This window comes from Vombatus ursinus, unplaced genomic scaffold (assembly GCF_900497805.2).
Source record: "Vombatus ursinus unplaced genomic scaffold, bare-nosed wombat genome assembly UNPS02014773.1, whole genome shotgun sequence".
Classification (NCBI taxonomy): Eukaryota; Metazoa; Chordata; class Mammalia; order Diprotodontia; family Vombatidae; genus Vombatus; species Vombatus ursinus.
This window is the reverse complement of record NW_020954551.1, coordinates 4204927-4231093: the sequence shown is the minus strand read 5'-3', so window position 1 is coordinate 4231093 and position 26167 is coordinate 4204927. Positions and strand designations below refer to the sequence as shown.

The following is a 26167-nucleotide window of genomic DNA, read 5'->3' as shown; positions in this document are numbered from 1 at the left end:
TAGTATTCCATCAGTCAATTAAAATGGATTTATTAAGCACCTACTTAGGTACCAAGCATGGTGCTAGATGCTAGAGATACAAAGACAACAGGCTTAAAATCTATTAGGGGAAAGGACAGACACATAAATAAATAGGATGTGTAGGAAATTGTGATGAGTCTATGTGAAATTTGCAGTGGGAGTCCGACTGTTCACCTGACAGTAGGGATGAAGTGTCAGGGAAGGCTGATGTAGCCTTTGGAAGAAGGGAGGAGATGACGGAAGATCCATTTTAGGCAAAATGAGCCAAGGCATGGAAATGGTATAGGACTGGGGAGTAGTAGTACCAGAAGTACAGTTTGGCTGAAACCTTGAACACATGAAGGAGAACAGTAGTCAATACAGCCAGATGTTTAGGTTGGAGCCCCATTGTGAGACATGGTGTGCCACAATCAGGAGTTCATACTTTATGTGGTAGGCAGTGGGGAGTCACTGAAGGTTCTTGAGTAGAAAAAGGAGATGATGGTAGTAATGGGTTAGGAATGGTAGAAATGGGTTAGGAATGGATGATAGATTCAAGTCAGGAGGATGAGTTAGGTATTCCTTAAAATAGTCCAGATCAGAAGAGTTGATATCTAAAATACAGTAGCTGTAGGCTTAATTCTATTTTGCTTTCAAATACTTCTGACCACTCTTTATATCAGGAGTATTGCATTGCCTAAAGCCTCTTCTGCACCCACCCCAGACTAACATTTAGAGATTCTGTCAATACAGGGTGGCCCAGCAGCTGAAAACTGCTGTGAGACTTTTGGGCTACCTTGTGTATATCAAGCTCCAAATTGTTGCATGGCCACATTTTTGGAGGGAAATGATACTTTGTTGGAATCCATCAATCATAATAACCTAAAAAGAAAATTTAAACGCATATTTAATTTTGACCATTACAGAGCCCTACTCCTATCTCTCATTGTAGTATGAAACCAATCCTAGATTTAAAAAAAAAATTTTATTAATTTATTTTGATTTATCAACAATCACTTCCATAAGCTTCTGAGTTTAAAATTTTTCTCCCTCTCCCTCCCCCCTTCCTCCCCAAGATGGCGCACAATCTGATATAGGCTATACATATATATTCCTATTAAACATATTTTCACATTAGTCATGTTGTAAGGCAGAATTAGAACCAATAGGAGGAATCACAAGAAAGAGGAAACAAAACAAAACAGAAGGGAAAAAATAGCAAATAATTTGCTTTGATCTGCATCCAAACTGCATAGTTCTTTCTTTGGATGTGGATAGCATTTTCCATCATGAGATTTTTGGAGATGTCTTAGATCCTTGCATTGCTGAGAAGGGCTAGGTCTATCAAAGTTAGTCATCACACAACGTGGCTTTTACTGTGTACAATGTTCTCCTGGTTCTGCTCACTTCACTCAGCAGCAGTCCATACAAGTCTTTCCAGGTTTTTCTGAAGTCGGCCTGTTCATCTTCTTATAGCACAATAGTATTCCATTACATTCGTATACCACAACTTGTTCAGCCATTCCCCAATTGATGGGCATCCCCTCAATTTCCAGTTCTTTGCCACTGCAAAAATAGTCACTATAAATATTTTTTGCATGTGGGACCTTTTCCCATTTGTATGATCTCTCTGGGATACAGCCCTAGAAGTGCTATTGCTGGGTCAAAGGGTATGCACATTTTTATAGCCTTTTGGGCGTAGTTCCAAATTACTCTCCAGAATGGTTGGATCAGTTCACAACTCCACCAGCAATGCATTAGTGTTCCAATTTTCCCACATCTTCTCCAACATTGATCATTTTCCTGTTTTGTCATGTTGGCCGATCTGATAGGTGTGATGTGGCACCTCAGAGTTGTTTTGATTTGCATTTCTCTAATCAATAGTGATTTAGAACATTTTTTCATATGACTATAGATGGCTTTAATTTCTTCATCTGAGAACTACCTCTTCATATCCTTTGACCATTTATCAATTCAACCCTAGATTTTCAATTTCAAAGATAATGTCAGTGGGGCACTACCTCTGACAGGCTTTGACATGCTGAAAAGAAGTTAAGGACTACCTGAGGAGCAGACCGAGCCTGCTGTTTGAAGACCAATCTAGCTAAGCCCAGAAACGTTTATCACCATTTGTACATGACAGTCCGTGAAAAAATGGCTCTCTATCCTGTGTGGCCCTCTTTCCATGTCTGCAACAGTGGCACAGTGATGGAAAGAGGAGAGGGTGCTTAAAATAACCATTTTTAGATCATCTATAAATAAACATTGACTTAACTATAGGTACTCTAACTCCAAGATTCTTATTCACTGACCCATGAATTGACAAAAATAGAAGGACTGAAGCACCTTAGTGTCAATATTCTCAAAATAAAGAAACTAGAAGATGACAGGAAATTGCATCTAAATGAATGTGTGACTACCCAATAGATAAAGCAGGCAAGGGTTATGAACAAACAGGTTTCAAGAGAAGAATCTTGGACTGTTAACACCATATGAAAGAATGCCCCAGATCACTAATAATAAGAGATATACACATCAAAAAATTGGCAAAGATGACCGAAGAGGAAAGAGTCAGTGTTGGAAGGGGTATGGAAAGACAGGTACAGTAATAGGTTGTTGGTAGAGGTGTGAATTAGCATAACTCTTTTGGAAGCAATCTGAAACCATGCAAATAAAATGACTAAAATGTCCATACCCTTTGACCCAGAGATTCCACACTTAGGCTTATACCCCAAGGAAGTCATTGACAAGAAAATCACCATATACACCAAAATATTTATAGCAGTGCTTTTTGTGATAGCAAAAATAGTACATGAATATATAGTATTAGTGCAGTGTAAGAAAAGACAAATGTGATAAATGCCAAAAAGCACAGAAAGATCTATATGAACTGATAAAGAATGAAGTAAGCAGACCTCCCCTTCCCCCATTTACAAAAGGATAACCACGATGTAATGGAAAGAATAATCTCCAAAAAAATCTGAAGCAAATGCTGCAGAATTACAGAAAATAAGAAAGGCTCCACAGAAGAGATATGAGAAGACTCTTCACCCCCATTCCTTTGTAGATGTGGGAGGACCACAAGTATGGTCCATTGCATATATCTTTAGACTTTTGTGATGTATTGATCAATTTTGCTGATTTTTTTTTTCATTCTTATGTTTTTAAAAATATTTGTTATATGAGATGGCTCTCTGGGAGGGGGAGAGGAAGCAAAAGTGGAGAAATACATTAATCAAAATTTTTTTTAAATGATGTAATTAATTTGGTCATACACTTAAGGCCAGGAAGAAATGAAATAACATGTTTTGTGAGATGTACAAGCAAAAAGGCTGTGATGAAGGTACTTAAAGCTTATTCATCAATATCTGTTACAGAAAATGAATGAGGAGTTTATAAGGAACTTAACAAGATACACTATTAACAAGATGACCAAATTAACACATACCTTGATACTCAGTGACTTCAGTTGAGAAATGAAAGATATTAAGGGCATATAATTTACTCAAAAGTCAGACTTTCTTGTGTAAGAGAGTCAAAGGCCCAGGATGTGGTGAGCACTCAGTATCCCAACAAAAAAATGAAATTGACTGTATCCTGATGGAAAACATCTGGTTTCTGATTGAGTCAAATCAGAATTAGCTGTCACTGTATAAAGTCAGACCACTGAGCTCTTAGAGCCAAGGGCAAAATCAGTATCAAATAAGAAAAAAAGATAAAGGTGAGATGAATGCTTAAAATTATTAAAGCATCTTGAACCTGACCTTTTCAAATGGTTACTTGCACTGAAAAATGGGAAATTGAAAAAGGGCAAAAATTAACCTTGATTATCACCATTTCCTGCAAAAAATTTAACTGATATAAAGCAATTGCCACAACAGGGAGGCCAGAAGAACCCAGAAACTGTTTTAATCAGCAAACACTTGATTTCCTTGTAGTGCAAGGAGAAAGATAGATGTCAAAGGCAATTCTGTTTTGAATATAAACTCATTTGTAAAACATTTCACAGGGTGGTTTTGAACAATATCATTTCACAAAATAGGGAAAAGCAGAGGAAATGAAAACAAGGACATGGAAAACTTGACTAGAGATCTAACCAAGCACATCATTCCAAGAAATTTCATAGGTGAAACTTCTCTGGTAGGAAGAAGACAAATTGACAAAAAATGGAACTTGTTTGTCAGCATTTTTATAAGGTTCTACTCCTATCATTAGTGATGGTGGAACCATCCACATTTGAATCCTTAACAGCTCTATACTGGATGTACCATAAGAGGAAGTTGAAATGCATTCCAGAGGATGAAATAGTTAAGAATTTCAGGGCTTGGTTAAATACATATGGAGGTTCTGGAAAAGATACGATCTTGAAAATGTTGGGATTGTTTTGCAAGAGATCTCAAGAAAGGGGGTAATAGAAAAAAATTTTCAAAAACCCTATTATTCAAAAAATGGTAATTGAGAAGACTACTTACCCATGGAACTACTTCCCCATCCTTACAAAATCTTAATGAGCGTATTTTGCACATGTATCGAGGAAATGCTTAATTAAAATAAGAAGGAAATAGCTTCTATGAAGAGTGAGACAGAGAATCCATTAGAGAGAATTAAAAAAAGGCTTGACTTGCTGCAGTGAGGTCTGAGTTCAAATTAGATAACATAAATTTGTAGTGCATTCAATCAGCATGGTTTTGTGATTTTTCTCCAGCTCTGTTCAAAATCATATGAGTAGGAGTGGAAGAGACAGATGGTAGGGTAGTTTATGTTGGCAGGGTGTCAGTGATGAAAGAAGAGGGGAACCGTGACAAGAGGAGGATAATGTAGAATTGAATGGTAGAATAAATCAGTTAAAAGTATGAACTAGGTGGGAGCAAATCCTTGGAAAGAGTGAAGTGCTTCATGCTAAGAGATAGACTTAAGAAGTGTCTTGGAATTAGTTCTGAAGGAATTAGATACCTTTGGGAATCCAGCATTTGCCTTGGGATTGCCTTGAGGATGCAAGCCCTTGCACTGTACAAGAAGACAGCAAGGGAGAGGACTGAGCCTAAGGGAAGTATTACACACAGACACCACACCCCATTGACCAGACGATGACCTAGAGTTTCCATTGGCATCAATTAAAAAAAAAACCTTAAAGTTTAAGAATTTATATTTACCCCATTAGAATTCTTCTTATATTTGGCCCAACATTCTAGCCTGTCAAGATATTTTTGGATTCCCTGATGGAATTCACTGTGCTAGCTGTTGCTCCTAGTTTTGAATTATCTGAACATATGAAAAGAATGATATCTGTGCTTTTATGAGTGAATGAATGAAGCATTTATTAAATGCTTACTATGTGCAAAACACTCTGCTAAACGGAGGATACAATTAGAAAAGTAAGACAGCCGCTGCTACCAAAACTGCAAGTCAGGTGGAAAGGGCCCGTGGTTCTTTGGGTTCAGCAAGAAAGCAGATAGTAATGTCATTATTGATAAAATGTTAAAGTGCTCAAAGCCTAAGAAAGACCCCTGGGGCATTCTACTTGTGACCTCCTTCAAATTGACATTGAGCCATTGATGATTACTCTTTGGGTCAAGCCATTCAATCAAGTCTGAAGCCATTTAATTAAACTTTTCCATCTTTTCTATAAGAATAGTATGAAAAACTAGGAAATGCTTTACTAAAATGTAGGCAAATTTTATTTGTACCCTTCCCAAGATTTCCCAGTTTAATAACCCTGTGTAAAAAGGAAGTAAGATTGGTTTGGCATAACCAGTTCCTGATGAAGTCATGTTGGCTCTTTGTATTTAACACTTAGTTTTCTGTATCTTTTAAGCAGTGCATCCTAGAACTTTTGGAGGACTCAAGCTCACTGACTTAGAGTTTTCAGATTCTATTTTTGTATCCTTTTTTTTTTTTTCAAAATTGGGAAATTTGCCCTTCTGCAGTCCTGTAATACCTCTTCCATTCTTCATACTATTTTATTTATTTCTGATAGTGGCTTGCTAATCACATCGACTGGTTTTTTCAGTGCTCCAGGACAGTGGTGTCAAACTCAGTTAGGAATGGGACCCACTGTATGTAAGGGTGGCTGCAGGTACATATTGACTTAGAAAACCACTTATTAAATACGTTATCTATGTTACATTGTATTTTTATGTGTTTCGTTAAATATTTCCCAATGACATGTTAATCTGGTTTGGTTCACACTTAGGAATGTTGCAGGCCAAGTGTTGGACACCTCTGCTGTAGGATGTAGTTTGCTAGTGACTTAAAGTTATCAGAGATGGTTATCAGCTCTTTATTAGCAACAGGGAATCATGTAAGTTCAGAGGTTGTTTTTCTTGGCAGAAAAAAAAACAACAGAAAAAAAGAAAGTTGAGTAACTGCCTTCTCTCCGTTATCAATGATGGTCATTACTTCTTCCCCAAGCAGTGGTCCTATTCCTATTTGGATTCACTTCTAGATCCCAAGAGAACACAAAAAAATTAAACCTGCTCTTCTTGTGCTTCTTAGCTTTTCTTACCAGCCTCAACTCATTGTGAGCTTTGGCATTCCTGATACTGCTATCCTTATAGCATATGCTTTTGTATTCATCCCATTAGCTCCACCAAAATGTTGTGTTCTCTCTTTGTATTTGATTTAAAAACAGAAGATAGCACACACACGCACACACACACATATATTTATATATAATGCTTTCATCTTACTTGCTTATTTCTGGCCACAGTTGTTAGGAGCCCTCGCTTCTTTGGTTCAGGTCTGCAAATCACTAAATCTCAGGTTCCATTTGCACTGCAAGTCTAGGATAAATTCTACTGTCAAAAATGGCACAAGCCGAGCTCTCCTTATTATATTTATATTACGTTATTAATAATTAACTATTAGTATATCAATTAATTATAGTAATATATTATATATTTATAAATTATATAGGTTATATATCAAATGTAAATATAGGTTAAATTGCTATCTTTTGTTTTTAAATCACCTACCATTTTTCCTTCCCATTATTCTTAAAACAAAGAATTAAAAAAAGAGGAAAAAAACCAAGTTAAGTAAAACTAACCAACACAGTGATAAAGTCTGCCAATTTTGGCCTTGTTCCACCCCTTCGGGAGGAGTGCTGGAGGCTGTAGCCTTTGGCCAGGTCACTTGGCTTTATCTTGCTGTCTGCTGTTCTGATTCTTCTTTTATCGTTCTTCTCGTCTACATGATTGTAATTGTGTGTCCTGTTTCTTAGTTCTTTCACTTCATAATTGCATTTATTCCAGTCCTTCTCTATACTCATGCTTATTTCTCAGAGTTTAATGACATTCCATTGCATTCATGTACCCCCACCTTGTTTAGCCCTCCCCAGTCGATGGGCATCTGTTTCCTCCCAGTTATTTATGTATAAGAGGCTAAATCTCTAGGTCAATGGATAGGCACTTTTTGTCACTCTTCAGATAATTCCAAAGTGCTTTCCAGGATGCTTTCACAAATTCATAGCTCAACCCACTGTGCATAGTCATGACTGTCTTTTCATAATCCCTTCCACGTTAATTGTTTCCATCTTTTGTCAGCTTTGCCAATTTTCTGAGGGCCATGTGAAACCCTAGAGTTGTTTTGATTTTCATTTCTCTTATTATTAATTTGGAGCATTCTTTTAAGTAATTATTAATAAGTAGTGATTTTGAGAGCTGTTTGTTCATACCTTTTCACTACTTACCTATTAGAGAATTGGCAGTTGTTTATTTTTTGAAAGTACAGTGCTGATAGTGTGATCACCACCAACAAAATTAGTGTAATGAGGAACCCTTGAAGACTTTGCTTCTCTGAATGCACTTTGACCTTACTGCCTAATAACATACTGTTATTCTGCATTGAAAGAGAACTGTTAGCAGGACTCATCTGACTCCCATCTAGAGCAGCCTCCTTGACCAAAAAACTCTGTAGTTTTGCACCATTCAGTCAGCTGACCAGGTCTTGGCCTAGAAAGAAGGCGGTGTAGCTTGTGGACAGGTCTGAGATCTAAAGAAAGAAGTGAATGCCTGTGCACTGAGTAGTAGGCTGAGTAGCCAAATCACAAGACATTGCTGCTTTTCCTGATGCCTTTGATCCAACTGAAATTAGAGATGAGGAGTCCAACATTTAAATTTTAAAACTAATGCCATGTGAGATTGTGATTCATTTACCGTGAGCGTATTTGCAGAAGTTAGCATTATAAATGAAAATGTGATTCCACATTTTAGTTGACTTTGGAAACTTAACCATATGAGCCAGATATGGCTCATCAAGCTTTGCCTTACACAGTTGTCCTGATTGTAATTCTTTTTGTGATTGATTGTTTTTATTAAGTTGTTTAATAAAGTTAAAACTGTCAGAGAATGAAAATAATTTCCCCATGTTTTTCTGGTAACTTTGATGGGATTCTGTAGTTCAGGTTTATGTGCCTATGGGGAATATAGTGCATTGTATTCATTCTCTTATAACCTAATAAAAATGGTAAATAAAAAATCAGGGTTTTTATTTTCATAAAAATTTCACTAAGACCACATATGAGACTTTAAGAAAGCAGGGTTTTGGTTGAAGTTTGGTTTTATTTAATTTTTTTAATTCTCATTTGTTTTTTCCTGGGTTGTGAGGCAGTAGCAGCAGCAGTACTATTGCAGTACTTAGTCTATACTGCCAAAATGCTCAAAGATTTAGCCTGTTTATGATAGATGATTGTGGTAAAGTATGTGTATGTACGGCTGTCCTGATCCTCATGCGTTGTCCATTTCTTTTCCCCTCTTTATTCTAGTTGGCCTGATCCAGCGGTTTCTTGTACTTCAGATTTACGTGCCCCTGGGACAAGACTTCTCTACTGAATTGCTGTAAGAAAGACCTCATTTCCCTGAATGTTTCATGTGTAGTAGACTTGATCAGTTGAAGCTGGACCAGCAGCCATTAATCGCAAGTGGCAGTTTTTGCATTAATGAGCAGTGACTTATCAAGTCAACATGAAGTAATTAAGTTAATTTAATCGTATTTCTCAGATGCCCAGTATATCCTGGTATTTCCCCAGGGATAAAGAATTCTTTCTGTTTAAGGAAATAAAAAGAATTATGAGTGTGACAGTAAAGAGCATATAGTTTTAGGAAAAATATTCAGAAAAATTGAGCTACCCATTAAACTGCAGATAACCAAGAGTGACTTGTATTAAATATTTCTTTCCTGTTTCTTGATCATATAGAAATATACATATTTAAAACAGGTTGAAATTCCACATTTTAATATAATTTATTTTATGCTTAGAAATATTGTCACTGATCAAGGAGAATGGGATTAGAATAATCCTATTCTAACAAGGTAGACTTTGTGATTTTTTGTTTTAAAGCTTACTAGGTTTAAAATCTTGAGGACTATTACTAGGAGAATTGGAGCCAAAATGGAGATGTCTCCCTGAGAAGTACATCATGTGCCTAGCAAAAATGGGGCAGAAAGTGCAGGTTTCCAGGTGTTTCACTTGAGACCCACGGAGACTATAACCCTCTACAGCCCTCTCTGAGACTGTGCTGAGGCTGAAACTAATTCTGGAATGGTCAGGCTTGGGTGACATGACTTGTATCTCCTTTTAAGAAGGGAACATATATATTATAAATGAGGAATCATGACAGTTAATGGATGATATTTAAAAAATGTTTCTTACTGTTTTCAGTCTCCGGAGTTTCGCATGTAATCCTCTTTTCCTTGCTTGAATGGTAGTTTTTCCTACTTATACGTGTTTTTAATTGAAGGTTATATTCTTGAAGACTATCAGAAGCAGTGATACTTCCCATTTAGTGGAAAAGTAGAGAAATGGGAAAAAATTATCTTTATATTCATATTAAGTGTTGGTATGATTAGTGAAAGTTTTTGAATAGCATGTTATTGCTACAAAATTGGTTTTGATTTTGGTCAATAATTTCCTGCTTTGTTAAGCTGAGTGTTAAAGAATACATTAAACAACCTAGCCCCCAGTTTTGATCAGCTTGAGAAGTTTCTGGTCTCTAAGATCAGTGCCAAATGCAGTAAAACCTTCAGTAGCCATAATGCTAGTTCTGTTTAACATAAACCTATTTGTTTCATCCTTATTGAAGATTTTGTAAAGTGGTTTAGTAAAAATGGACTCTACAGACAATAGTCTTTGATCGAACATCTTGCAGTTCCTCTTTGGGTCGTTAACTCTGTACATTTATTACGATGAAGTACTCAATCTTATTGGCATTTGCATTGTCCCTCAAGGGTAGCAAAAGCACGTGGTATATGTCATGTCTTCTCAGACTCATAACTGTATGAAGCAGTTTTCACAGGCATAATACCCATATTACAGATGAGTAGAATGCGGTTTAGAAGATTTAAATGACCTGCATATGATCACATAGTAGGTGTAGTAGGCAGTATTTGAACCCAGGTCTTAACTGACTCCAAGTCGAGCATTCTTTCCATGACATCATGCCCTTATGTACTGAGTCCAAGGCCTGACAGGGGAATTATTGTTTTAAAATAAGTCTCAGATTTCAGCTTGTTTTCTTAATCATTTGGCCTCCTTTTCCTTTAAAAAACAGAAAAAAAGTCAGATGTAATTGAGGTTTCTTCGTAGGCAGAACTATTTAATCAAGATTTCACTTAATAATATTTGAAAAAAAACCAAGCCTGCTATTCTGTCATTAAGAAATTTTCAAATAGATAAATCTTAAAGTATTGAAACCATAGTAATAGCTCACATTCTTGTATTGGCCCAGTGCCTTGTAAAGTTCACAGAGCTCGTTAGCCTCTTGGCCTATCAGACTGAAGGAGAGTCTTGTCAGACAAGTTTGTAATTTACTCCCCCAAGCTATGTACTAGGTTGTATAGGACTTTCAGTCTGTGTTGGTTAAAATGAGACCCCCCCAGGGGTGGAGTCACAGATGCCTGAAGGGAAGTGGCAAAGCAGGCTTCTTTTCAAAAGTCCCTCACTGTCATCACGGTACTTTTTCTGCCCAGGTTTTTTTGTTGATTTGTCTTTTAACTGTATCTCCTTCTACATTGGCACCTTCTCTGCCCCTTTTGGTCTTATGGAATTATCTGGGCACAGGGAATTTCAATGACTCATCCTGATAGACCTAGCCAGAATGTGTCAGGGTGGGACTTGAACCCAGGGCTTTCTGACTTTGAGGCCAGTTAGCTGGCTGCCATTCCATACTGCTCTCATTTGACAAGCAGAAGGTGATAGCTTTATTTTTAATAATCAAAGATGTTATTGAGAAAAATACAAGGTCATACAATTGAAGCATTTTAGAATTAGAGGGACCTTGGAAATGATCTCGTCAAATAAATCCATTATCAGCCAAACAAACCTTGAGTTGTTCTTTTCAGTAGTAATGATAAGGTGTAATCGATTGTCTTATTTTGTTCTCCTTGTGCCAAGAAAAAAAATAGGCAAAATGGTTGAGAATCCTGGAACACAGTCTGGTGTAAAATATTCCTCCTCTTCCAAAGCTTGGCCTAGGGTCCTCCTGCCAGAAATCTTATTCTGTCATTATTATTATTATTATTTTTTTTTTTTTAGAATAAAACAATTGTATTTCTGCTAGTAGGTACAGAGGAGTATGGATGGATGTTGAGACTAGCAAATAATAACAAAATATTTTGTTTTGGAAAAAAAGTATATGTAAGTGATGGAACACTTTGGAAACTCTGTTGAAAACTTCATCTTATTACTGAACAGAAACCATGTACTTGAAGCACAGACCTTCTCTTGCATGTGTATTTAGAGATGAGAAGACTGAGTTTGGTTTTTTAAAAAAACACTCATCTCATGTTAAGGCCTGCTCATAGAAGGGTCAACAACATTGAATGAATTCCCTGTGTTGTTTGTGTGCCTCGAGACCTGTGGACACATTCCTGCTCTCACCCTTTTGGGAAAAGCTGCTACAGTAGTTTAATATGAGTTCTTGGCAGGCCGAACTGAAGACAAATCATGTCCAGACGATTTCAAGTGAATCACCAGTATTTCCCTGAAGTACATTGAAGAATGGATCACAGTAGAAAGACACTGCTTAGAAGTGAGTCTTTTCACTTTGGTGTAAATCTCATTTTTCATACAAATTCCAGTAATCTTCCTCAAAGCATTAAACTCAATCTGCCTATTATTCCTTAGGCATCTGCATTTTTCAAGTTTTCGTATTTATTACATATCTAGACTGTCAGCAGTTCCTGAATACAAAACATAAATAAATGAGATAACTACATTCTAAAAATGCAGATGTCTACAACAGCCATGGTATGAGGAGGAAGGGAACTTTATAAAAGGAAGAGATGGGGAGGAAATGTGGTTCAAGTCTTGGATTCAACAACACACACACAAGCCCTAACCCTTCCCCAGAGAGTCTTGTCTTCCCCCAAGCTCTCTTTTCCATCAGAGGGACCTTATAAACCCTATTCCAGATATTTTAAAATCGACAGCTACGGGAGTGGCCATCAGCAGTCAGGAGAGAAAATGAATGAAGCATCTAATAAGCACTTCCTGTATACAAAGCACTGTTCCAAGTAGTGAGGATATAAAGAGAGAGGCACAAACTGTCCTTGCTCTCAGGGAGCTTACCTTCTAATGGGGAAGACAACACCTAGGGAAGGATTCCGGTACAGTCATGTGGACAGGTCCCATGGTTCTTAGGGGGCAGTGGCACAGCGGATGCTTTTTCTTTAATGTCGTTTCTACTGATGAAATCATCAGTTTCTGATGTTGAACCATTGGGTAGGGCCAAAGTCTTTGGTAACAAGAACTTTCCTTTCTGGGTTTCCAGTAGCTGTGGCTTTATTCCCTGAAGGAGCAGTGACCCGGATGCGTCACTCCAGGAGTGACTTCTCAGGATGGTGGCCAAGGGCACTGGGCTGGAGGCCTGGCTTCTCCCAAGGCTCCTTAGTTCAGGGTTCTGGGTTGTCTCCATTGGGGTCTGAGGGGAGATGGAGATCAAGATGATGGAGGTGGTAGTTTGCCTTGTTTTACCCATGCTGCTTCCTGTCTCTTCCTCAGGGGTCCTTACCGCTTTAGCTAGGATTCAGGTCTGAGTGGCAGCTGGTTGGCAGAAGGTGGGGATAGCTGGCCCCCTCTCCACAGGGGTAGCTCCCCGAGATGATGGCTGTGAGGGCTGGGCTGGAAGCAGGTCTAGTGCTCTGGAGGATATCGCCACTTTCAGTGCTCCTGTGCCCATCAGCCTGGTGGTGGCATTGATCAGCAGTTGTTGCTGGTGGTGATGAAGAAGATGGGCCCTCTCTCCACAATGATTTCTCATGCATGCAGATAACATCTTGCTGTACAAAATCTTTAGCTATTGGTTGTTCAATAAATTCACCAGAATACCAGAAGTGCTACTTTGGAAACAAAGTAGACATCCATCATTTGGTTGAAAGGCTTAACAAATGTATATGAATATAGTGGAACGTTACTGAAGGAAATGACAGGATGGACACAGAGAAGCTTGGAAAGACTTAATGTGAACTGATGCAGAATGAAGCAGAGGAGTCAGGCTGTGTGAGAGGACATTTCCCTACTCCTTTGCAGAATTGGAGGTGGGGTGGCAACTCTCATGGGTATGGAACATTGAATCATTTATCAGATTTTTTTCCTGATTAATGTATTGATCATTTTTGTTGATTTATTTTTTTCTCTTCCTTATTCTTCTTTAAAAAAATTTCGTTGGTGTATGAAATAACTCTGTGGGAGAGGAGAAAGAGAAGGATGAAGAGGGAGAGTTAGATGATTTCAAAACAAAAGATCTCCATAAAAATGTATTTTGAAAAGTCCCCCAAATGGTTAAAACTATCGTTACTAATACTGAAACTCTCTCATCTCCTCATTTTAGACCTGTAACTACTACTAGAGGTGAATGCTACATTATTGACTTAAAAACTGGTCTATTTTATCTATTTTTTTTTTAATGATTACATATAAGGTTGAATTTAGCCATGGAATATTATCATTCTCATCAACATAACCAGAATTTGAGGCTTAGCTTTAGCTTTTTCTGGTCAGTTTAACACAATAGGTTTCCTAAAGAGTCAGGCTTGAAGTGCACCTGGTGGGATGGAGAGAGTCCTGACTTGAGAATCATCAGGGCACCTTTTACTTCCTGCATGTGACCTAGGACAAGTACTTCACCTTGATCTAGATAGGAGATGTGAAACCCAAATAGAAACACATCAGATAGCTTGTTGACTTAGAAAACCACAAATTAACATTACATATGTTGTATTTTTATTTAATTTTTTAAGTATTTTCTAATTATATCTTAATCTGGCTTAGGTCTGCACAAGAGAGCCTTGAGGTTGACTCAGCTGGTCTAGCTGATCTCCCAAGTGCTTTCTACCTCTTGAATCTGTGATCCCAAGTTATTAAGCCCTGAATAGCTTGGTTTTGGGTTGACACCTGCCCCAGTCCTAGAGTAGTGACAAGTTCTATAACCAAAATCAGTACTACAAGAAAATGATGTCTTTAATAAATACCAAACTCTTTGAAAGTTTTTTGAATTGTTGATGGGAACTCTTATGACTTTGGTTTTTATAGGGTGGAGAATAGAATAATATTGATTTGTTCAATCTCTGGCTTTCCAGCTTCAGTCTTATTTTTTTGTTTTTTTAATAAAAGGTTTTTCTTCAAAGACATGTGATGTTATATCATGTTTTTAAAGGATAGTTCAAGGCAATTTTAAATAATACAATTATCTAACAAGCTTGGAAAGATCTTTTGCTTCTTAAATTTTCTGTTGTCAGGATATGAGAGACATTTTATTTCATAAAGATGTATTTATACATTGGTAGACTTCTGTTATTAGATTCTTACTCCTTAGGGTATGGATTTGGGAATTACTTTCTCAAAGAGTTACCTTGATTTCTTAATTAAAAAAAAAATAATCTGAGCTTGAAACACCAAGAAAAAGAGCATTTCCACATACAGCAGAACACAAAAGGAGAATTCTGTCTGAGACCATGAATCTCCATCTTACTGTACTTGCTTTTAAAAATATATAAGAAACAAACTTTACATGTTACTGTCAAAACTGGCCTGTTTATATATACTTCCTTCTTAACTTCTTTCTGTTATTTTCTCTGCCTTTTAGGAAATGTTCCAATGGCCCTCTTTTTTTGAGGGGGGAGGCATCATTATTGCTACCCCCTCCCCCAAGAAAAAACAAAGAAGAAAAACCACTTATAACAAATAAACAGTCAAGTAAAACACATCCGTACAACGACCTTGTCCAGAAATGAATATTTCTACACCTTGTGCCAATCACCTCTCTGTCAAGGGGCGTCATGGTTTTTTGGTGACATGGTTGCTCAGTTTTCAGATCAGAGTTCTTCAGTCTTTCAGAATTGTCTTTATATAAATTGTCATTACTCCACTCTGCATTAGTCTATACTACTGAAGACCCTCTGGAATTGGCTTTTGGCACTTCTTATAATGCAATAATATGCCTTTACATTCATTACGTTTTTTCAGCCCTTCCTCTGTTGTCCAAAAGGCATCCTAAGACACCTCACATTCTAGTTCTTTTCTTCCTCCCTTTAAGTTACAGTTTAAGAATCAAGAAGTTTGTTCAGCTTGTGTCAGTTCTCCCTGTTATTATCCTCCTTAAAACCTTCCCCCCAGGCCTGCTTATTTCCCTGTTGGGTTGGATGTATTTCTATACCCAGCTCTCTGTGTGTCTAACCCTTCATTGGCCATCTCACAGAAGAGCCAGGTTTATCTGATGCCTGCTCCCTCCTTCCTCCATGGTGAGATACCTTCACAGCCTGTTATGAGAAGAAGCAAATACACCTCTTTTTGTCTTCCCCCAAAACTCTCAGACCAAAATCAGCCTGTCCGCAGGACCTTTGTCTTTCTTGTGTAACTCCCTCAATGACCTTTGAAGACATTAAGGTTTTGAAGAGACATTTGTTCTCCCCTCACTGGAATGTTGGCTCTTTGGGATGACCCAGCTCCTGCCAGCACCTTTTAAGGTTTCTTTCCACGCTTGGATTTGCATGTCAGGGCTCCTCCTCACCTCGGCCCTTTCTTCAGACACACTTCTTCAAACATCCTCTGTTTCACTAAAACTATTTTTTTTTCCCTGTTGGATTATCTTCAGCTTTTCAGTTATTCTTGGTTGCAAGCCTCTCTCGTTTGTCTTTTGGGCTATTGGATCCCAAGACCTTCATTTTAATTTAAGCTCCCAAGTCTGGTGATGTCCTGGCTCTAGTACCTTGGTACTTGAATTCCTTCTTTCTGGATGCTGATATAAGATACCTTACCATATATGTATATATATTTATATGTATACATATGTGGTTCTGTATGTACGGAAATGTATTTTATGTGCTCCTTATTCTCCTTCTAGCTCTCCTCTAGAGTTTTTATTTTTTTATCTGTTGCTTCATTTCTTCTAGGTATTCATATAGTCCTTGTCTCTGCCTATAGTTGTTATGGAGTTAGATTTGCAGTAAGTTTTGATGTTGGATGGTATTTACTTTGACGTACTCATCTGCATAGCTTTCCTGAATTGGGCTTTGTGTCAGGGCCAGGCCCTCCTCCCTCTTATATTTTGGTTGGGGCTCTTGGGTCAGCTTGGTCTCACTTTGAATTTCCTGGGTTCTTAGTTCAACCTCTCCCTTCTGGGATTTGGCCCCCCCCAGATCTTTAAGGTTCAGAATACCGCTTCTTCAGGGCCCCATCTAGTGTCTCAGGCCAGAATATTAGGGAGTTCGGCGTCCCTGGGCTTGGCCTGGCCTGGGCTGAGCACCATGGCACCACTGTGCTGGTTGCTGCCTGCTGCCCCTCCCTGGACTTTGTGACCACCCCTCATCCTCGCCCGCCTTCCCCAGCCTTTCTCAAAGGTATCCTCTGCTCTGTGTGGACACAGCCTTCAAGGCTGCTTGTGTCCTTGGTTGTCTCTGATCACTCTGGAAGGTTACCTTGTACTAGCACTGGATTTGCTGGGTGGGGATGGCAGGGGGTGTGGGGGTAGGCCAGACTCCTTTTTTGTGCAGTTTTGAGGTGGAAGAAAGTACTCTTAAGTTCTCTTTGGATTTCTTGATTATTATTTGGTCTGGTGTGAACTTAGGGTTTTGTTGAACTTCAAATCTGTGGGAATTAGGTGACCTGCCTCCTATTCAAGTGGCCATCTTGGCCATGTCTCCACCTTACTTTTATTTATGATAGCACTTCCTGAATGAATGGATTGCTATGTATGTAACTGGTTCTTTGAACTCAGATCACCCTGGCTCTGAGGCTGATTCCCTCTCCCCTGAGACACACTACCTCATATTTAATAATGGCATTAGAAATTTCAAGAACATTAAATTTGTATGCTAACTTCAAACTTCTACTTTTATTTTTAAGATATTTAGTATTTAAATCTCATTATTTTAATTGTATCCAATTAAATGAATGTGCATAATCAGTATATTTCATTACATGCATTAGTAAAAAGGGTATTTTAATACCTTTGCATATTGACTTTCATAATATATCAAATTTACATACCTTAAAATAGGCTTCATATAGGAATTTAGATAATGCTTCAACAAAGAATGTGCTACTTCAGGTGGCATGTATCTTAGCCTCATAGGTTCTATGGAAATACTTTCCTATTCATTTTTATAAAACTTTTTAGCCTTAATTTTAATTCATTCTGGCTCTTGAAGAGAGCCAGAAGGAGGATTTGACTCCAGCTGCTGTGTCTTGTAGGGCTCAGTGTTTTCACATTACTCTGTTCTTCTGAGATGATGGGAAAGAAGGAAACAAGCATTTATTAAGCACCTACTATATGCAAGGCACTATCCTAATCATTCTATAAAAATTATGCCCTTTGATCGTGACAACCGTGGGAGGTAGATACTTTTATTATCTTCATTTTACAGTTGAGGAAACTGAGGCAGACAGAGGCTAAATGGTTTGCTCAGGGTCATACAGCTAGTAAGCGTCTGATGCCAGATTTGAACTCAGATCTTCCAGACTCCAGACCCAGAGCTCTATGCATGGCACCACCTTGCTGCCTCTGAGATAGATTGTACCTTCCCAGCTGTAGAAAAATTTTTGATCCTGTTGTATGTCTCTTTTTGGTAAGAAATAATGACCACCTTGGTTGATAATCTTTCATTCTAACTGGGTATTAAGCTAGAAGTGAGGAATTAGTAAGGAAAGAACTCATCTTCCCATTTCCCTCCTTCTAATGTTATTGTCCTTTTAACCTTCTTGCACCCAGGCCTGGAGAATCTCTTCTGACTTCCCCTAAGGGCAGGCTTCAGTTACATCTGCTTCTCACCAGTGAGAAAGTCCTGTCTGTTGTCTCCCCCTGCCCCCAGGTAATTTTGCCATATGCTTACCAAACCTGTGCCGATGCAATAGCATGTCTTCTAGTTGGCCAGCCATCAGCCATAAACTTCTGGGCCTTCTCACTGCCTTGAGCGTCAGGCCTCCAGTCACTAGATCTGTTACTGAGTCTGCATGAACTAGTGGTGTGGTATGTGCCCCACAATTATCTGTTAGTCTCTGGTGAGTGGACAGGCCAAAATTTAATCTTTTATAGTCCGAATGTGGGATGTTTATAAATACGTCTTCCATTTGTAGTGCTTTATATCTTAAATGCCTCCCGTATCACTTGTTTACCTAGAGCACCCCCCATTTGATGAGCTGGGGCATGCCTGCATATCTTGTCTGTCGCAGGATAGAGGAAGTGACAAAAGAGTAACTAATTTTGGCCTGATTCTGACCAAAAACGAAGAAGCAATCTGTTGCCAAAGTTGTTGTCCCCTCAAAGACCCATGCTTTCTAGTTTCCCAGCTCCCTCTGATGCCGTGAGCTGTACCTTCAGATCACCTCAGCCACACACAGGAATGGTCAAGCTTGAGTTTGTCATCACTCGAGCGCTGACACGATTCTTCCTTTTGAACCCAGCCGTCCATGAACTATAAGCTGGTTTCTGTTCCCTCTGCCACCTCCAGGCACCACTTAACCCATCCTTGCTTTTCATACACCGCATCTTCAGCATGCCATTCCTCCTTTCCAAGTCCAAACCCTTTAGTTAGCCCATTTCCTTGACTCTGGACTCCTTTGCCACCTTTTCCTCTTGGCCTTATCCCTTTCCAGACCCTCTCATCTTCCATCTGCTCCACTTCTGTTAACGTGCCACTGGAGGAAATCACAGCCATGCTGACTGAGCCCACAGGACACTGATTATCCTGTCCTTTCTGGGCTCCCTTTGCTGCAGGCTTCTTCTCCCTTTACTCTAGAGTGTGCCTAGATACCCTGATTCCCTGATTGGACCTTCCCATCTCTGGCAGTGGAAAGGTGGGCAAGAGGGGAAGGTTTTGTTCTCACGTTGGGAGGGCTTACTTTAGAGAAACATTCTGGGAAGAGTTTAGAGGATGCTGCTGTGTACCCAATTAGACAAAACTGAGGCTGTTTCCTTCCCATTGCCCCATTTTCAGTGACCTCGGCCTCCTTGATTCTGCTGCATTTTGAAAGAAAGAGGAAGTCTTCCTTGCCACTGCCAATTCCTTGTGCTCTTGATCTCATCCCTTCTGGCTTCTTTGGCTGCTTAAGAGGATCCCCTGTTTCTCCCCTAATTTTCTACTTTTCTGTATCTACTTGGTCCTTTGCTGCTTCTTATAAGCCTGCACAGGTCTTCTCTATCTAGAAGAAAAACAACAAAACAAAACAAAAACCCAGTTCTTCATTTTCCTCTACTGTCTCCTAAATTATCATCCTATTTCCGTCTTCCCTTTCAAAGTCAGATTTGTGGAAAAGAGCTTTCTCCACCTGTTGCGTCCACTTTCTCCCATCCCTTTCCCTTGTACTCTGGCATGTGTCTTCGCCTTGGGACAGAACCTGCTTTCATGAACATCTTATTGTTCCCAGGTCCATGACCTTTCCTCAGGCCTCATCATTCTGCGTCTTTGGGGTGTTTTATAGTTGGCCACACCCTCCTTACAGGTATTTTATCCTCCCTGATTTTTCATGGTTCTGCTCTGTTAGGATTTTCTTACTTTCTTGGTCTTTGTAGTATCATCATCCATATCCTGGCCTGCCGCCTATGCACAATTTACACCACAGCTCTCTCTGCCTTGGCCCCTCTCCTCTCTCTTTAGACTCTCAGTGATTTCTCATCTGATCAAATGGTTCAGATGATCATCTCTATGTAAATGGCTCCCAGACCTACCTCTCTAACCCTTCTCTCTCTCCTGACCCACCTCTCCACCTGAGTGGCCCATAGACATCTCAGATTCAACATATCCAGAGAGTTCAGTTTGCAACCTAACCTTTCTGCTCCTCCTCATTTCCCCATTTCTGTCTAGGCTCCCATCGCCATATTTACAGTCACCCAGGTTTGCTCTGTTCTTTGCTTTAACCCTTCCTGCAGACCTTACCAGCTACCAGCCCCTGACAATTCCACCCTTCAGCATCTTTCCCATGGTTCTGTGATAAGTACTTAAAACTATGCTAAGTGCTAGAAACTCTGTCATCAAGGAGCTTACATTTGGATGGACAAGAAGGCATTTAAATAAATAGGTACTTACCAGACTCATTTGGAAGGGAATTTGATTAGTCTTGAAGGAAGGAAGGATTGTAAGAAGTTAGAGAAGGAAGAGCATTCCAGGGTATATTTTTAGTTTTACTGGGGTGTTTATGGGATGGATGATCACTTTGGGGAATGTTGTAAGGATGCTTTTTCAAGCCTTGAGTTACCTTCTCGAATTCTATTTCCTAAAGCAGGAGAGTGGTTATAAATTGTGGAGCTGAGAGAAACCTTAGATTAGAGGTCACTTTATCTTAGGACTATAGGATGGTTTGTGTGGAAGGTATCTTAGCTATTTTCTCATCCACCCTGCTCATCTATAAGATTAGGAAAGTGATTTCTAAATACATTATGTGATTTGCCCCAGGTTTTTTGTTTTTTTTTTGGTGATAGTTTGTGGTAGAGTTGGGAGTAAAATTAAGATCTTCTCCATGCAATTCCAATGTTCTTTCTATTATAATATGCCATTGAAGAATTTTCCAGTTAGGGGGAGGGAAAGAGAGAGGGAGGAGGAGCAGGAGGGGAGAGAATAATATGGAAGGAGAAATATATAAGTAATTATTTGTAATGCTGGACTAATATTAAATACTTTTTATTCATAGATGAAAACTTTTGATTACAGGCTTCAAAATGAACTCTCCATCAAATAAAGCAATTAAAAACAAGTAATCTGCACCCTTTTATTGGTACACATTAGTGATCTCACATTTTTATCTACTTCATACTTAAAAAGCTATTAAATAAACTGCAATGGTGCCAGTTATGTAAGATTTAGTTAAGTTCTGTGTTCAGCACATTGCAGTTCTCTGTGAACAAGACCAGCTGCTCCGCCTTTTAATATCCATAGGTATTATCATTAAATTTTCCCTAAGGTTCAATGCTACCAATTTGTAATTAGGGAATTAGAATACATTCCACTTTACTCAAAATATTCTGTAATTACTTTAATACCACAAAGCATAGTCATTTGAAAGATGTTTAGAAGTTTACTCTTATTTTTTCATAATTTGAGAGTAGCACTAATATTTAAAATTCTCTTTTCAGTGCCTTCATGGTTTTTTCAATGGACAGAAGCTGTTAATAAGAATAATGCTAATATGAAGATGCTATCAATACCTAGCAGTTACATGTAATAAAAAACCTGAACACTATATCACCCAACTAAAAGCAAAACAATTAGTCAAAAAAAAGGTTTTTTTCAAGGACTTACTCTGTGCCTGGTACTATGCTAATGGCTTGGCATACAAGTAAAACACAAAACAGTCCCTGCCTTGAAGGCCCTTACATTCTAATGGGGGAGACTTTGACATTGATAGATAGAACAAGTTACATAGAAAAAAGAAGGAATTGCCAGCCCCTGCTCTATATCAGGCTGCCTTTCACTTAATCACCTCTGTTCAATAATTTTAATAATGCAGTGTAAATTGATGACTGCGTCACATGTTGATGTGCTCTATGCAAGGCTTCTAAACTCGATCTTTACGCTCCTTAGCTACGAAGAAGAGTCATAGAAACAAAAACCAGTCATTTCACCATTTTCATTTTGGATGATAGGAGCCAGACAGACGAGCTTAGAAAGTGAGGTTGCTATGCTTCAGCTTGTTTTTGTTTTTTTCAATTTATCGCCCAGAATAGATTGTGGGAACAAGGAGAAGTTAGTGTGAATGATAAGGAGAAAGGTGCCTTGTGGATAGTAGCTACTTCCTAAATACTTGTTGATTGATACAGCTTTCTAGGCTTCACTAGAGCTTCCACCTTCTTCATGACTTTGAAATATTAGGATCAATGCTAATTATACCCATATTCAGGTTTGGGGACCAGAATGCATTTCAAAGGCAACTAGAAATCAATTTCACTTTACTCATCTCTTTTGGTTGCCTTTTTATTTTCATGTGTTTAATAAATTATAGATGCGTGCAATTCACATATCAGTATATTTCAGGCATCAGTTTTGGTTTGGGGACAGATATCTTGGTTTTCTGAAGAGCCATGCTTAAAGAGCAATTTCATCAGTCAGGAAATAACTAAAGTTAAAAGCCTGTTTAGGTCGAGGGAGAAAAAAGGCTGGAAAAATCCCTGCAAATTAATATCTATGTTAATGATACTTATCTTGTAATGAGCACTTAACTAATAAAATGTTAATGAAAGTAACCAATGTGGGGGAGGCAAAGACATTATTTAGAATAGTTTTTTAAAAAAGTAAATTTCATTAATATCATTTGTTTTATCATCACCTAAGTTTCCCGATGTAGCCATCCTCACATTTCCAGAAAGCTATCCTTTTAACAAGATTTTAAAAAGAGGACAAAACAATTCAACAACACCAAGCAGCACATCAAAAAAATCTGATTGGGCCAGTGAGGTGGTGCAGTGGATAGAGCACCAGCCTTGGAATCAGGAGGACCTGAGTTCAAATATGATCTCACACCAGACACTTGATCCTAGCCGTGTGACCCTGGGCAAATCACTTAAACCCAATTTCCTTGCCAAAAAAAAAAAAAAAAAAAAAATCTGATGTTACTGACAATTATCTGGCCAAGTAGTCAGTCTGTCTTACCTCATTTCACTTCCATGTAGCACTAATTATTAGGAAGTGTCTCTTTATATCAACCCTGAATTTCTTCTTTGCAATGTCTGCCTTTTTCTCCTGGTCAGCATTGTTGTTGTTGTTCAGTTGTTTCTGACGCATGGCTCCATTTTGGGTTTTCTTGGCAAAGATACTGAAGTGGTTTGCCACTTCCTTCTCAAGCTCATTTTACAGATGAGAAAACTAAGGCAATCAGAGTTAAGTGACTTGCCCAGGGTCACACAGCTAGTAAATGTCTGAGGTCAGATTTGACCTAAGTTTTCCTGACTCTGGGCCTGCCAGCTATGTTTCTGGTGCTGTGTTATGTGCTGGGATTGCAGAAACAATAGTGGAAGGAAGAGTACTTGCCTTCAGGGGGCTTACTTTTCACATGACACGCCTTCATATGCCCTTCCCCCTTCCCCAAGTCTTCTCTTCTCCAGGCTAAACAAGGAGTTCCTTCGACTACTCTTCACATCTCATAGCTTCCAAACCCTTCATCCTCATGGTATCTTTTCTTCTGGTTCTGTCCAGCTTGCCAATGTCCTTCATAAATGGTAGTGACCAGAACTGAACATAAAGGCCCATGTGCAGTTTGTCCAAGGCAGAGTATCTGAACGACCACGTTCCTTGCTCAGGATACTGTTCCTCTCTTAATTATCTTTTCTGGCTGTCATGTTATGCTTTTCCTGTAAAAAAGGGATTAGGTTTGTGGTGGTGGCTCCAGAAGCAGAAATGGAGCAGTGAGCACAAGATGCTAAGGAGAATTTCTTAACATGTAGAGCCACAGAACAGTAAACTGGTTGGGCTGCCCCAATGCAGCAGGTCCTCTCGCCTCCACCTCCAGAGGTTTCCGTGATCCAAGAGCCTGGGTGGCTGTTCATCAATACTTTGGAGTGAGGAGGCTTTTTCTTCAGATGATGAGAGAACGGAAAGGCCAGAAGCTGGATGGCAGAGTGAGAGTCCAAAAGGATTTTTGAGGCAAACCTGACAAAATGAAAAGGAATCCTAGAGATAAATATCCAAGTCCTAAACTTGGACCAGTCAGCTTAATAATAAGTAAGTGCAAGATGAGGAAGGTTTGGTTAACCTGTTCTTTGTGTGGAAAAGACCTGAGGGCATTGGTGAACTGTCAGTGAACAAGTTAGAAGCAGGCCAATTCCATCTTCAACATTACGGCCCCTAAAATGCACCACCACCGCTCTCATGTGTGTCCTGCCCTGCTCCCCGTTCTCTGTGCCAAGCCTCACTTCATTTGAGTGATCCTTGTGTCTATCACATGGTCTCCAGAACGTGCAGCCACCCTGGGTGCCCTCCAACTTGACCAAAATCTGGCCTTCTGGGGCGTGGGTTAAATTTAATGGCTACCAAGGAGCCTTCCAACTCTGAAATTCCGTGATTTTCAGACTCTGTATCAAAATACCACATATGGTAGATGACAACGTATTTTAGCGATCATAAGATTAGTTCAATAATATAGTTAGTAGCTAGGGAAAAAGTTGAAGTATGTTACCAGTCACTGTCTTTTCATTTGTCTTTAGTGATGGCTTAAAAAAAAAGTATCACATTATGTTTTATAGTACATATTTTCACAACATATTGTTGCATACATATGAAAACATTAGGAATCCAGTTTAATGCTGGGCCTTGCATTCTGTTATGTGATTGATCTGATCAACAAACAAGAAATTTTTCAAGGCCATCCATCACTTTGGGCAGCAGCTGAGCCAAACCTTCTAACTCATTGCTTCGGGCCAGTCATGCAAGATTCCTGTCATAAATATTGAATATGTAAACAACTGTTTAAATTAGTCATCCTATCTGTTGTAAAACAATTTCAGTAGAAATGAAAGCTGATCTTTTGTTTGCTGGCGTGAAATGGAAAGAGTGAATTAAGCATTATCCCATGATAAGTCAATGTATTGGTCTTGTTGGAAAATATTTGAAATGGTTTGAATGAGCTAAATAATTTTCCCCAAAATTAAATGAATAAGGTACCTGAGCATGAAATTTATGCTGTTTTTGCATTTACATTAAAACAGCAGCAGCAAGATTGTTGTAGCCGCCATCTGTTGTAAATATAGTAGCCAGTTGTTAAATGCTTGGTTCTTTGAATTTTGTTACCTCTTGGAAGTAGCAAAAATAGCTTAATATTTGGGAAATATTTGTGCATGAAGTAAAACAGCAGTTGGCTTGTGCTTGTATTTCTGGTAAGCACTCTAGGACATGGAGTACATGCAGAAGTAGATATTAGTACTTCTGGCACTTGGGGTTGTAAGGAGTATGACATAACACTCACCCTGGTTGGAATATGTAATAGATTGAAGGCCAGCCATTTGTCTTGATATCAGAAAACCTTTGTCATGAATATATGTAAGCTTTCCAAATGGATAACTTTATTCTAAAATTTTTTTCTGGGAAATAGTTTTCTTTTCTGAAGCCTTTTTCCAATAGAAAAGATACCCGTAAGACTACACAAATAACGCAACTTTTCCCCTTTTCCAAAGAAAACAAGTGTTTAACATTGTAGATACAGTGAATATCGATTATTCTAGGATTTCAACTGAAATCCTGAAATGAAGATTTGGGCAAGGATTGACATTATTATCAAAGTTTTCAGAAAATTATGGATTTTGGTTTTTTAAGCATAACTTGCTTTGATAACTATTAAAAAAAATCTTTTGGCTAAGCCCTCATTTTGAGAGGGATTATACTGGCGTAACTATTAGTAAATTAAATGTTTATAAGGATAAAAAGTCTCCATTTCATTATGACTGCACAAATCAATACTCTAATCCATCCATTACTTCTTATCCTCTGTGATTTTTGTCATTGCCTTTTTTGCAGATTATAGAATTACAGGATCATGGAATCTGAGAGTGGGAAGGGATCTTGGTGGCCTTTTGGCTTTCGAAAGGAATCTGCAATGTAACATACTGGAGAAGTGGCCATTCAACCTCTTCTCCAGGGAAAGGGAGCCCATTCCTCTCATGGCCACATATATTAAGACAGTGCTAAATATTAGAAAGGTTTCTTAAAAAATATCTGACCTAAATTTACCCCTTTTTAACTTCCATCTGTT

At 38.6% G+C, this 26167-nt stretch overlaps 1 protein-coding gene across 3 annotated transcripts in view; it reads left to right on the top strand.

Annotated features, from left to right (window-relative positions):
• CUNH3orf67 (chromosome unknown C3orf67 homolog) overlaps positions 1–26167 on the top strand; it is a 215966-nt gene that overhangs the window by 8801 nt on the left and 180998 nt on the right. For all 3 annotated transcript variants that reach the window (XM_027863912.1, XM_027863911.1, XM_027863913.1), the window contains exon 4: positions 8765–8837. In XM_027863912.1, coding sequence (XP_027719713.1) covers positions 8765–8837 — 73 coding nt within the window. The remainder of the gene's footprint in view (positions 1–8764; positions 8838–26167) is intronic.